Here is a 13,601-nt window from a genome sequence, read left to right as displayed (position 1 = left end):
TGGGGGGGGTGGCGGAGGTGGGGGCCCCCCGGATGAAGCAGGGATCGCACCAGTGGCGCTGGGATGACCAGGAGGAAGTGCTGGGCCTGCAATGCAGAGAATACTAATTAGATGTGAAGCATGATCTCCTCCAGGCCATACATAAGGTCATGCTCCCACTCCCAAGGCCATGACCTGACTGCGTGACATGTGAGCAACACAAGGAAGCACCAAGCATGGAGAAGAGTGGGAAATGGTGCTGCATCAATGGTCAATCAGCTACAGATGGTGCCCTCCTGTGAGCCCCTGATACTGATAAACTAGTCTTCTCCCTGGCTGGGCCAGTGGTGTATTCTGTGCTGAAACCAAAACACACACAACACTTTCCACTTTACAAGTGGCACCTTCTTCTGCTTCTCTCATAGCTTTCTACACACAGGTAATAAACAACATCAGCCAACTCTGTGGACTTCAGCTAATGTCATCTTTGCACCAGAATTATGAGCCACACATACATTCTGTATCTCAACGGATATCTGTTGAACAGAAAGCACATGGCTTAAGTTGGTATTGCAGAATAATGAGGGGCGAGTCCAGCTCCAGGCACCCCAAGGTTCAGCAAAGCTCCTCCATCAGCAGCCTGCTGGAAGGTCTGATTGTGGTAACTGCTGCAGTGTCTTGCCTGCCTGTAACAGGTTGGTTGAACAAATACATCTCCCCACAGCTATTTCCCCATGTCCCACTCTCTCAGAACAGGCTGCTCCTGATATGCAATCACAGGTTCAGTTGTTCAGTAAGTGTTTTTTGAAAGACAGGTGGGTTTTGACTGAGGAGCATTTGGAAACTGTATTTAACATTAGCAGCTTGGTTTTGTTCTTATCTAGGATTCCCTACAACACTTCCTTATTTCTGTGGTTACTTCTACCATTATTTCACACTCCCAGTTCCACTCCTGAAATGAACCATAGCTGCTATCAGAAATACTTTAAACATTTCAAGCCCTCTTTGGTTCACAAACATAATAGCAAGTAATTCACTATGGGTATGGTTAATTGTAATTGCAAAACTACACCCACCTAATTAGAGGCCAGCCCGAGGCAAAAAGTTGAACTGAGTCAAAATAATGGACTGATGCGAGTTTAAAATAACCTTATTGAACTAAGTGGATTTCAAGGACTTATATCAGCCGAAGGACTGAGCCTTCAGTGGTTGCTATATTTTCAGCAGAAAGTGGAAGGAAATGTCTTGGTTTTCTTCATTTTCTAGGCACATCATTTAAGGATTATATGTGGTTATAAACAGGAATGGATCCAAGTCACAAAACGTAGGCTCTGAATTGCAAATAGGCATTACTCATAACTCTTCTAACTCCGCAGGCTTTAGACAAGCACTAGAAATCAAGACCATAAGCAAAGTGGCAGACCCAAGCTCCTCATCTGCCTGCAAGGAAAAAGGTGTGCTGGAATAGTTACAGTGACAAGCCCTCAACCATAAATGCAGATTACAGCCACAAGAGAGTTTCTAGAATGAAATAAAGCACAGGTGGTTCTGGGTAACTAACAAAATCCAAGTTTTTTTCTGGTAACAGAGATACCACTTAAAGAATAAAAATCATCACCTCTACCAATATTGCTACACAGACTACAAGTCTACTGCAGACCTGGTCTCCAGCTTCAGAAGAGCCAATCTGCTACATTTGGACCAGCTGAAAATAGGTTTTGTGTGAAGCTTGCTGTCAAATGCACTTTGACTCTGCTGAATGGTAAAAATCTTCTGGGCTAATACAGGAAGAATATGCATTTCAACAACCCAGCTACAAGGCCCTGGTCCTGTAATTCTTGCTTATTTGCCTTGCTTTTAGCTCAGACCTGAGTGATTTTGATACTTTTCCACCTCGGTTTCAGAAATCACATACTGCAGGAGTAGCTTTGGGTCTCTCAGGCCTTTTTCTAGCAGTCACAGACAGTGCCAGTGAGGCTTTCTAAAGAGTTGAAGGCTAAGGTTTTATACAGGTCGTAACTCATTCAAAGATCAGTACTTACTCAAGTGGGCAATGGCTGATGAAGACATGTAAGGAGGGGTCCTCCTGGGCATAGTCACCTCAGACACAGCAGCATAAGGGGGAGGCAATGGAAGACAGTGTGACATGGGCTGGTACGACTGCTGTGGAGGACGAGACGGTGGATGGGAGGCTGGTGAGGGAGCCTGGCCAAAGAAGCTGGGGGGGCTGGCGATGGTGGGCAGCAAGGAGGAGGGTGCAGCTCCTAGTTGTGGTAAGAAGGACCCATCCACGCTTTTCAACTGGGTCGCTGAGGGGCCTAAAGCAATGTGTTCTTCAGGATGGCCATTCAGAGGTACATTTGCAGAGGTGTCCTGGCCTGCTTTATCTGTGGGTCCCTTGACCCTGTCAGGTGGGATAGGAATCGCAGGCAGGATGGTGGGACCATGTGACTGCAGGATGTCACCCCTCTCCAGAGGTGGTGCATTTGTGGTGGAGGAAGCAGAAGACCAAGGAGAGCAGGAAAGAGAAGAGCGCCTGAGAGGCTGGCGAGAGGCGAAGGGAAAGTGGGAAGGATGGGGAGGTGGTGGCGATAGGGAGGTTCGCCTGATACTTGGCATTACAGTCCTGTGGTTTGAGCAGGCTGGAGGGGAGGAATTTGGGGTTGTCGGCAGCTCGCAGGCTGAGTGCCTGTGCAGGAACTGCAAGGGCTCTCTGGCTCTCTGGAGGGATCTGAGGGAGGACTGACTATCAGGCTCGGGGACAGCTGGTGCCAAAGAGGCGGGGCTGGCATCAGGTGGTGTGGGGGGGACAGCACCAGGGGCAGGAGCACTGCAGTTACTGCAGGTGAGAGGAGGAAACTGAGGCTGAGAGGGGGGAGAGCACATGCTTATGGGAAGGGTGGAAACTAAAATAACAGAAAAGACAAATGAAAAGAATAAGATGGGTACATGGCAAAGAACGAAAGCAAGGCAAAGCCAAACAGAGAAAAAGGAACCGTGAAGCTAACACGAACAGAAACTCAAAGCACAGAGGAGATGGTGCAGGCAGCGGCCTGGGGGTTCCCAATGCTTGGCAGAACGAGAGGGCTGTGCAGAGCAGGACCTTGGCAGCACGGACAGGGCTGTGTGCTCTGGTGCCAGTGAGGCTCCTCCAACCCCAGTGTGAATCTGAGTCAGGATCACAAGCACCACCCCTGCACCAGGGGCAGATGCAAGGGACATGTTGGACACAGCAGTGGCAACCTTGTAGCCATGGAGAGGACATCCAGAAGCTCCCAGGAGCCTGGTCCTGCTCCTTGTGGATGCTGAGGCAGGATTTTGGCTACATTCCTTATGTAGAATAGCACACAGTAATCTCTGACGAAACAGATTCCAACAACTTCTGTTACAATGGTATATATCGGAGCTGGTTTTAAGTCAAAACCTAAAAAGGTGTAAAAGCTGAGGAAAAACATTTCCTTTATGTGGCCAGATTAACTGAAAAAACTTCTCCAAAACAAATGCCCAAACACAAGATGGCCATCTTGGCTTGCTTGCTCTGCCTTCTTTCAGAGAGGCAAAGTCATATTTTGTAGTTATAAAGCACTCTGTCATCTCTCAGCTAGTGCAACTTAATATGCTATAGAAGATTTTTGTAAGCTCATTAAATATACATATTTTTTCCATTAAGCTCACAGAAGACTCCTCACTTCATGACCACAAAATCCCCACTGCTGAGCATCCAGAGCTCTGCTTTCCTCTGTGCTGTAGTTTGCTTTGTGCTGCAGAGTGATGGAGAGCACCTGACCTGGCTCATCCAGCACGTCAACCCCTTCATGCTGAGATGCCCTGGAAACAGAGTCACTCTTGTGGTGGCTGTGCTACCTTCTCTCCTCATGGGTGTGGGAGAAGCATGGCCAGGCATCCGTGGTATGCCTAAGATCCCCCTCAGCTGCATAAATTTTGCCAAGCACAAAACCTGCCTAGCTCCACCTGCACAGCTCACATCTGAGCCCCTGCACAACACCACAACCAGGCGCAAATGCATGTAGGTCCCTGGCTGAAAATGCTTTAAAATCATAACTACAACCACTTTTAGCAGTCTAGCTCTTGTATAGCACCAGCTACAGCTAGAGGAGACAAGCAGGGACAATCTGTATCTGTTTGGTTTGATACGTGCCTGTGGTAGAGGTTCTTCTTTCCAGAGATTCCTGGCGTTGTTGCTGTTGCTCCATCACTTGTCTAAAACAGCAATGAAAGAACCCTTGGTCATTAGATATTTTTATAATTTTGAATAAAAGCTTTATACATGGAGAAGCACTCAAGCTGTACGCCCTGGGTGGTATGAGCCAGTTCTCACAGTAGAGCTAACCCCATGAGATGGAGGTGGGTTTGGTTTCACTTGCCCTGGCAGTGCCACTGCAAACGCTGAGGAAGTGTGAAACCAGGACATTGCCCTGCACCTGCCAGACACTGCAGGGGTTGCTTGATCCATTTAAGATGGGCGCAGATCCTCAAAAATCCCATTTCATGCAGCTGCACAAGCAAGCCCTCTGTTAGCCCTGGGCAGCCTGGCTGGCGGGCTGCCACCTCGCATCCTGTGCTGGCCCACGTGGCCTCGGGGACCACGGCCACTGCCTTTCCTCCACAAATACTCATCACAATATTACATTGCTGCCCTTTTGGCACCTGTCCCCCCAGGAGCTGCTAGCTCCCATGCTACCCAGGCCTGGTGTTCCTTAGGGACATGCACCGCCAAGCTTCCTTCCAGGGCCTATTTTCCAGAGATGTGCAGTTCCCAAGGTCTATCAGCAGAGGTCTTCTCTCGCACACTTCAGGACTTTGCAGAAGGAGCTGTCACTGACCCCTGCACAAATCCACCCTGACGTTTCCCTTCTTAAAAAGATGGGTAGCTAAAAAATAGAATATTTGCCAGGCTTTTTGCCATGTGTATAGATATGGCCTGAAGATTTCAAAAATACTAAAGCACAACTCTGAAATTACCTTACTGAAGCACTTGGTAATAAGATTTATTAATAATTTTCTTCCATGGTTTCTAGTACAAGTTTGCCTTGAATTTGTTCCACGTATGTTTGGGCCAGTTGTAATTGCATAGAGATTTCTTTTTTATGCAACAGCTTTAGCTCATGGTCTGTACAGTAAGGCAAGATGAACTTTAAGCAACCCTACTATTTTGACTCCTTAAGCAATATTTTAGTGATCTCCCTGCTACATTTTTACTTGTATATTCCTGAGGCTGCAATTTTAAATACTTCTCTCTTATTTATATAGTAATAGAAACTTTTTTAAGAAAAAAAAGTCCAGAAGAAATAAGTTACACTATGTAGGAAAAAAAATAATGTCTTAGTTTTCAAAACAAATTTCCCTTATATCAATTCTAATTCAATAGATGGGAAAGGAAAACTGTGGAGGGATCAATTCTAAACTGGTTTTATTTTCAAAACAATCCATCCAACACAGGCAATTTCTGGAACACTATTATAGACATCTGACAAAGTTATTATATATGCAAAGGGGAAACAGTTTTGAGAAACAGTCTGAGTTGGCTGATTTAACTAGTTTCATTTAAGCTGTGACAATTTAAACCAAATTAATAGAAATCCTTTCTTCAATACAGACACACTGACTCTTATTTGAAAGTTATGAGATGGACACATATACAACAGCACCAATTTAGCACTGCTAAAATTTCAATTGTAAACACTTGTCCTAAGAATTTCTTAAGCACACCATCCTCTCAATAGCTTGGCATTTATTACAAAAATTTGATGATGAAGAACAGCTTGACACATGTATTGACACAGAACTCCAGCCTGACACACCAGGAAATAAATACAGGTAAGAAGTTTCCAAGTTGTTGGAGCAGCTGCAGAGCAGGTACAGGTGTAGGCATTCCCCAAAGCAAGGGTCAGCCACTGCCGTTTGAAGTCCTTGGAGTTCATGCCAGCCCTGTCTGCCCTTGGGCTTTTGCAGTTTATATGGGCCAAGTGCACCCTCCCACTCATGCTAAAAGGAGAAGCTATTACACTCTTAGGAAGTCAAATATATTCCAGTGGAACTAAATAAAGCCTGAGACTGGCACAAGACTGCTTAAGGAGTATGCAAGAAGTAAAGTAAAAGATGGGATAAATTACACTCTGACTTAAAAAAATATTCTTTTAACATTTGTTTCTGTAAAGAACCTTTTAAACAGACACATTTGCAGGGTAGTTACCATAACTTCATTTCCTTGCCTGCTTATCTGATGTTTAAAAAAAAGCTAGGCATAAAATTAGGTCTGCTTTGTGCTTAAAGCACAATTAAAGCTGAAAATCCTCTAGTGCAAATGCAGTAGTATCTAAGTGCATCTACTGCCATAGCTTATTCCAGCCTAGTGGAGCAAAAGAAGCTTCTCTGGAACCACGTGCCCTCTGGCAGTTGAATAATACCTACCCAAAAGGCTTCTACCATCTCTAAACAAAAAAGCAAGAAATAAAAAAATGTGTTTTTCTAACACAGTTAAGCTGGTCACACTTTAAATGTACAGACTAGACATTTAAATTTGAGGTCTGAGTTACACATGGTGTGAAAAATCAATGATTTGCACTGGTTACATGAAGAGCTGGTTCAGGCCTTTCAGCTGGGCATTGGGGACAGGAGGCACCCCCCTGCCTCTGGGTGACCACAAGCCCTCCTCTGACCTTTATGATAGCTCTGCTCTCCCAAAGTAAATCCTACAAATCTTGAGTGAAGCATCATTACCCGCTGACCCATTTAATGGTCACACTGAAATCCCTACTAAATCTCAGTTATTCATAAAGGCTCAGAGAACCAGTTTCCCTGTAATTTCCTTACAGTTTTTGGAGGGGGAAAGCAAGAATCCCAAAGTACTTGCCACAGCCTGTGCAAAAGCCTTGTCGTAAATGACCTGTAGGTGATTTTGTATGGGGACGAGTCAGAACAGCAGCCCTGCAGCATCAGTGCAAACAATACTCCACAACACTGATCTCCACTGCTCCAGGAGCATGTGATATGAAGCTACACATGACCAGGGCAGTCCCTGAAGCCTGCAAGCAAAGGCTTTGCTTGCTTTCAGGTTGCACCTATAAACGAAGGTCAAGCCCACTGAGTGCCTGCTATCCAACATGTTTGGTGATGAACCACCCCTGCAGGTCTGGTTCCCCTAAAATCCTTACAAAGCTATTTATTAGCTGAACCAAACAATGGGCCAAGTCCTCTGGAGGGCTAACTGCACTTGCTGATCTTGAAGTGAACAGGAATATGGGGAACAAAGTGCTTTTTTTTGCATGCACAATCCTACACTTCAACGGGGAAGCACAAGCCTGGCTACGCAGTGCTGGTAGAGTGGACACAACCAATGCTGAGCACACAGGTCACATCTCTGACAGCATGCACCATCTATTGGTCAGGCTACAAGACTTTGTCCAAAATGGTGAAGGAAGCTGAAGATACTGCTGCCACAGGAATCTGGGCTGGATCAGCAAAGCTAAAATGAGTTGGGCCTCATATTTTGATTATGAAGACGGGCATACAAGGACAGACATTCCTGCCTACCTTCCCTTTCATGACAAGGAGACCACTCCTAGCAGCTAGGGAAAAAGCCATGATAATGGCCCTCATAATAATGACACTGTCTAGTTATTCATGTAAAGGCGAAGGGCATGACTTTTCACTTTCATTTATTATCCTGGTTTAGAGCAATTCATTCATAAAAGGAATGCCACATGATATAGGAAGTAGCCACGTGCAAAATGGCCGTAAGCTGTTATTGAGGGTGTACATGGTCCATCAGAAGCTCCCTAGGCACTATGACTGTCAGTTGCCAGCAGGAGACCCAGAACAGGATGAGAATCATAGAATGCTTTGAGTTGGAAAGGACCTCAAAAGGTCATCTAGTCCAATCCCCCTGCAGTAAGCAGGGACATCCCCAGCTAGATCAGGTTGCTCAGAGCCCCATCAAGCCTGAAGGGTTAAGCTTTCTTAATGTGCTTGAGAAACATATACACAACAAATTACTTTAAAACATGTTTTGTCTTTAAAAATCAGCATGCCTCAACACTTGCCATTGAGTAAAAAAGTTTACCTAGGGTTTCAGTTCACTTCACCCTTTAAAAAGTCATTACAGAATCATTAACAATAATTACAGAAAACTCAGAATCAGCTTAAATCAGGTACAAGTAAAAAGAACAGTGCTTAGTGGTAAGCAAGTACTTCATATCCAGGTTTCAAACTAGAACTCCACTTACCTTCTCTGTGCTTCCATCTCATCTGGAGATGGCCCATTCTGGACCTGGCGCTGGGCAGCTGGGCCTACAGAAAACATGGTAGATACTATTAGGAGAGCAAATGGGGCTGGCTTTTTAAAAAAACACAATGCCACTCAGATGAATTGCTTCTTCATCTGAAAAACCTAGAGCATTATTGTCCACTCTTTGCTTTATTTTTTTTTCCCATGATTTTTTTTGCTATTGTACAAATCATCACCTTCTGTAAAGTTTTAGTCTCACTGGGAGAATTTAATGGCTAAACATGTGAGCAGATTTGTCCAGAAATTTGGCATCACGGTAGCTGTAGACTACACATTAATCCCTTGGGAAGGGTGAAGACCCAGTGTTGCAAAAGATGTCCTGAAGGACAGCCCATCACACTGGGATGCATTTCTAGGTTCTGCATCAAGAAGCTACTTGATAGAAGGGTAAGGAGATAAAAGAAAAAAAAAATCAAAAGAAGCCTTTTACAAATGTGATTTTTTACAACACTGTCGCTCTTCTGCTCCTGCAGGATCCACACCAAGCTGAGCTTTCACTAGTATTCACCAAAATCCAGACATGCATGTCACCATTTGCCACATCTCTCTTGACTCTGCTAATTTAATCTCTGTTCTTGGACATTTAATCAAGCATGCTGACACTACATGCCATTTTCTGAAAGAAATAATTATTCTGAAAATAAAAATAATCATTAGAAGCATAAGCTATAGTGGTCTTGCATTTGGTGGAAGGAAGACTGTTCCATTGATTTGACAAGGTGAGTTTCAACTGGGACTAAAGAGATAAGAGTTCTATTAAATGCAGCAGCTATTTTCCTGATAAACAGCACTGAGAAATAGATGGGTTATATGCAGGAAATTGTTATGGTTATCTTACCTTTTTTATTTTTTTTCCATTTTCAAACATAAGATTTTAACTAGGATAGCTTTTAAAAGTTATCCAGAAAGAGCAAACCAGAATTAAACACAAACCCAAACACATCACTCAGAAATCATAAAGAAAATGGAGAGAAATATCCTTAACATGTTTCTGCCAGGCAGAATGTCATCTGAAAACAATTTTAGAAAGTATGAATGTGTGAAAACAGCAAAAATGGCAGAAATGCATTGCAGTCAGAAATTCCAGAGCATTGACCAATCACGACAAAATTGTGTATATTTTTGAAATGTGTTTAAGGACTAACATTTGCAGAAAGGGAACACAGTACTTTCTGAAAGTTTGGATACCCCAAAAATGGAGCCAATGACAATCACTGAGTCAAAAGCTCTGACCTTAAAAAATATCTTAGAATTGAGTATGAAGTAAAGACAATTCACTTCTTTAATGTCTCATGACTGACAACTTCATATTGTTTGTAACAGGCCTTTGGCAAACTATTTAGACAGAAATGTCACATTTTGTAAACATGACACAAAACAACGAAAAGGGGAGAGAGTGGGGTTTTTTTTTGAAGCAAGCCTCAGGAAAGAACTTATCAGGTATTTCGGAAGCACAGATGAGTTTAAGGTGTAACAAGAATGGCATGTTACTGCATGGATTCTTGTACTGCGCATCTTCACCAGTGAAGTGAAAGGACAGAGGTACCCAGGAGCAGCACTTAGTGAAATTAAACTCATGCTGAACACAGCAGGAAGGCAGGTAAGGTGTTATTCCCAGCCTGTGGAACTGGACCAGACACCCCACAGTTAGTGTCACCAGTTTGGGCTGTGGTGTGTGCAGGTAACACCCGCATTCTCCTGCACACACACACCTAACCGTGAGATACTTCAATAAGCAGACTTCTGGGTGAAAGACTTCCAAGGCTTAAGTCAGTTACACACACCTCCTCCACGAGGAAACAAATTCCATCATGACAAGCCTTAGCCATCCTCATCACCATATAGGTTTTCATCATGAGAAAACTTCCGTTGTATAAAGACTCGAAGCATCGTACAGCAGCTAGCGTTCTGCTTAGAAAGAGGACCAAAAGTAGGTGCCAACCTGAAGAAGAAGGGCCAGAGGATGAGGCAGCAGAAGCAACAATCCTCCCCTAGCAATAAATCACATCAAAGTATATAGGAGACTAATGATGCCATTTTAACCAAGTACTTTGACACAAGTCTTCTCTTGGGACCAAATGCCCAGAAAAATGAGGCAGTGCAGCTCGTCTGACTAGTACGGGAGAGGCAGAAGGAATCAAAGACCAGACTATCAACACCACATCACAAAAACCCTCCTTTCTCCTGTGGGCACTGTTACGAACTAGCTATGTAGGTTTAACACCAAACAAATCTAACCAAATCAATCTGGATTGCTGCCTAAAGAAATTCTTCTAAGGCAACACCATGGAACACACCTGGAAGTTGGAGTTGTTGTTTTTATCACATGGAGCTTTCTCTAGCTGATCTTGCACAGCAGGCAGGTAAATGAAAGAACATATGAGTTGGCAAACAAGTCCATCCCAATTTTCAGCATGAAGGAGTCCTAGTAAATTCAATGAGTTTATTTTTATTTTCCAGTATGTATGTGTATGCTTGCAGGATTAAGACCACGCTTGAAACTAAATACACACTTTTGGCTGTAATACATGGTTGCAAAATGAACACTGGCTTTAAAAAAATTGTCTGTGGTACAGGAAATACCCAATATTTTCCCAGAGCAGTCCACAAGTCAATTCAGATGATGCTACTGAAAATTTTTTCCCCCTCATATCACTGAAATAACTTAATTTCACTCCCTTATTCAGGGATAAGCTCCATGCATTAACAGTCTTTAATTTTCTTATACATTAAGAACCCCAGATGACTTGTTTCAGCTGGCAGTATTTTATTGTTCTTATTATTTGGCCATAGTGTGAAATGTCTTTAAAATGAAGCATGTAATGCTCCTCATTATGTTTTGAAATTGCTAATTTCTTCATACTTTCTATAGAAATGCCCTCCTCTTTTGGCAGACAAAAAAAGAAAAAAAAAAAATCATAAGGAAAGAACCTGCTTCAGACCTGCCTCAGTAAATAATTGATATTCAAAAACTCTTTGCAGTTAGTTTTATTTGCACATTAATTAAAAAAGCCAGACAACCTTTCAGATGCACATGGAGTTCACAACTGCATGGCCACCAAAATGCCTTAATTCTCTCTTCAGTATCTTAAGAGAGGTAACAATTAGTGTTTTCTGAGTAATGACTGGTTTAGATTTCTTATTTAAATCACACTGCAGCAAAACATAATTAATTTCGTTAAGTCTTTTCCAAACTAATTATTCTTCTGTTTTACTAGTGACAGGTAGTGAGAAATTACAGAAGTGAACTGTCTTCACTTCATACCCAATCCTTAAGTATTTTTAAAGTCCTCTTCTGCACACTAGTTTTGTTAAGCAAAATTTTATTCTCTAAGTGCTTTAGAAGTAAAGTACTCCAAAAAACCTGGGAGCAAAAAAAGGCAATTATGAACAGAAGAAGAGGATAAAGCTGTAACAGGTAGCTTGTCCCCTCTCTCCTGGGTAGAACAGGCAGCAGTGGAGTAAAAGTTGGTAAGATAATTCTACCCAAGGAAAATCCTAGACAAGCTGTAAAGGTCAATCACAGCCCCAGTTTTGTGTTCCTGCAGAAGCTTCTGTTGGTTGGAAGCGGTTGGAAAAGAGTTTGAGGAAAGTTGTATGTGGAGTTGTCCTGGGATAACAGGGTGTTCAGGGCAGTCACACCTTTTGCTGCCAGTGGGGTTACAGCTCTTCTTCCCACCAGTGGGGAAACACACCAGTTCTGTTTGGCACTGGCAGTTTTTTTTTTTTTTCTTGAGTTACTCACAACTGTAAGAAATAACTCCTTCTACCATCCTGCTTGTGATCTTATTCAAACCAATCGTTTTTCTATAGTAAGACAAAACCTCAATTTGCAAACCCTAAAGAAAAAGGTTAGATGCACTCTGTTTTGGCAACCAAGATTTTGCCTGAGGATGGCAAATATGTTTAAAAGTCCAACCCAGGCTTTCAGGTCTGTTCATTGCCAGTAACATAAATTCTGCTAGACTTCCACCAGCCCCCCAGCCCTACCCAGACTTCTTGGCAGACCCAGACACACCACCATCCCATGAGAAGTAGGCAAACAACTTCAATATCTGCAACAGGGGAGCTTCATGTTTTTATTGTCCTTGAGCTTGCTTTTAGCATGCTCTCCCAAAGCTCCTACAGATACTGAAGGTGGGAATTATTTTTCTGCTTAGTTCCGACGCATATCCTTTGTGGTGCACGTACAAGAGACACCTGTTTGAGGGTTAAATTCGAGTGGATTTTTAGTTTTAACTCCCCTCTACAGTTTTAGCTATTTCTCAGATCTGAGCGGACATGAGCAGTAAGAGCAGCCTCTGACCCCAAGAGCCTTTCAGAAGAGGCTTACAGAAAAGAGTGCCTCTCGGCACAGTAACCAGGAGAGTCGCTTTTGCCACTGACCCACTTGCAGCTCCACTGCAGCTGCAATCTCCGTTTTCAGCAGGTAGGTACCGCAGGAGACCCGCTGTGCACGTCGCCGTGCCCCCCCTGCGCTGCTTTCTAATAATTACCCGCAGTTTTATATCAGCATCTTGTGCTTCAGCTCAAGGCCCGTTTTGGGAACACACAGACCTTTTCCGTGTTTGCTTTCACTCCCCCTGCTCCAGATTGATGGCCAGCCACAGAATAGGACCAGAGCTGCCACCGAGGGAAAACCCAGCTTGCACCTTGGTGTAGCTATGGCCGGAGGGCACAAGCAAGCAGGAACACTGCCATCATTTCTCTCCTGCTAGGGCAGCCCCAAGCTGTGTTTCTTTTTCCTCTTTCTTTTACTTACGCTATAGCTGCAAGCACCACTGGCTGCATGCACTCAAGGAACTGGCAAAACTAGTCCCACCTCCCTGAGCAAACAGGATTTTATGCTTCTTCAATACAGAAGGTTCAGTCTAACCTGCTTACAGATCTTTTATTCATTATTCACCCCGAAGCCTCGAGGTGGGGTTTCTGGAACCCCTATAGCCTCCATAGTGATTATGGACCAGTGTGATGAATGCGGTGGGGTAAGGAAAGGGTCCAGAGTCAGAGATGGGTAAGAAATATATCTAGGCTTTAAATTCATGAAAGTGAAAATTTTTGTTCTACATGTGAAGAGAACTTGATGATTTTATGTGGAATAAAACCACAGCAGACCATTGGAGGAAAAGAGGTGAGAGACAGATTGACAGCTCTCCCTCGTTGCTTGATGGATTCAGCATGTACTTGGATTGAGAGATACTCAGGTTCAGGCACCAGGTCTGACTTGTCATCATTATATACTGGGAATGTGACAAACTATTGCTTATACAGATCAGAACAGAAGAAAAGATGATGGTAGAGCGGTGGATGTGGT

General features: G+C 43.5%; 1 protein-coding gene across 1 annotated transcript in view; it reads right to left on the bottom strand.

The window, feature by feature from the left end:
• Positions 1-8,335, bottom strand: part of EVL (Enah/Vasp-like) — a gene marked incomplete at its 5' end in the record, with an annotated part of 20,721 nt that extends 12,386 nt beyond the window's left edge. Inside the window, 3 exons of the mRNA XM_008941714.1 lie at positions 3-86; positions 4,139-4,200; positions 8,226-8,335. Of these exons, the coding sequence (XP_008939962.1) occupies positions 3-86; positions 4,139-4,200; positions 8,226-8,335 (256 nt within the window). The remainder of the gene's footprint in view (positions 1-2; positions 87-4,138; positions 4,201-8,225) is intronic.
• Positions 8,336-13,601: the final 5,266 nt, after the last annotated feature.

Source organism: Merops nubicus, unplaced genomic scaffold, assembly GCF_000691845.1.
Source record: "Merops nubicus isolate BGI_N331 unplaced genomic scaffold, ASM69184v1 scaffold10126, whole genome shotgun sequence".
NCBI classification, from domain to species: domain Eukaryota; kingdom Metazoa; phylum Chordata; class Aves; order Coraciiformes; family Meropidae; genus Merops; species Merops nubicus.
This window is presented reverse-complemented; position numbering and strand designations above follow the sequence as displayed.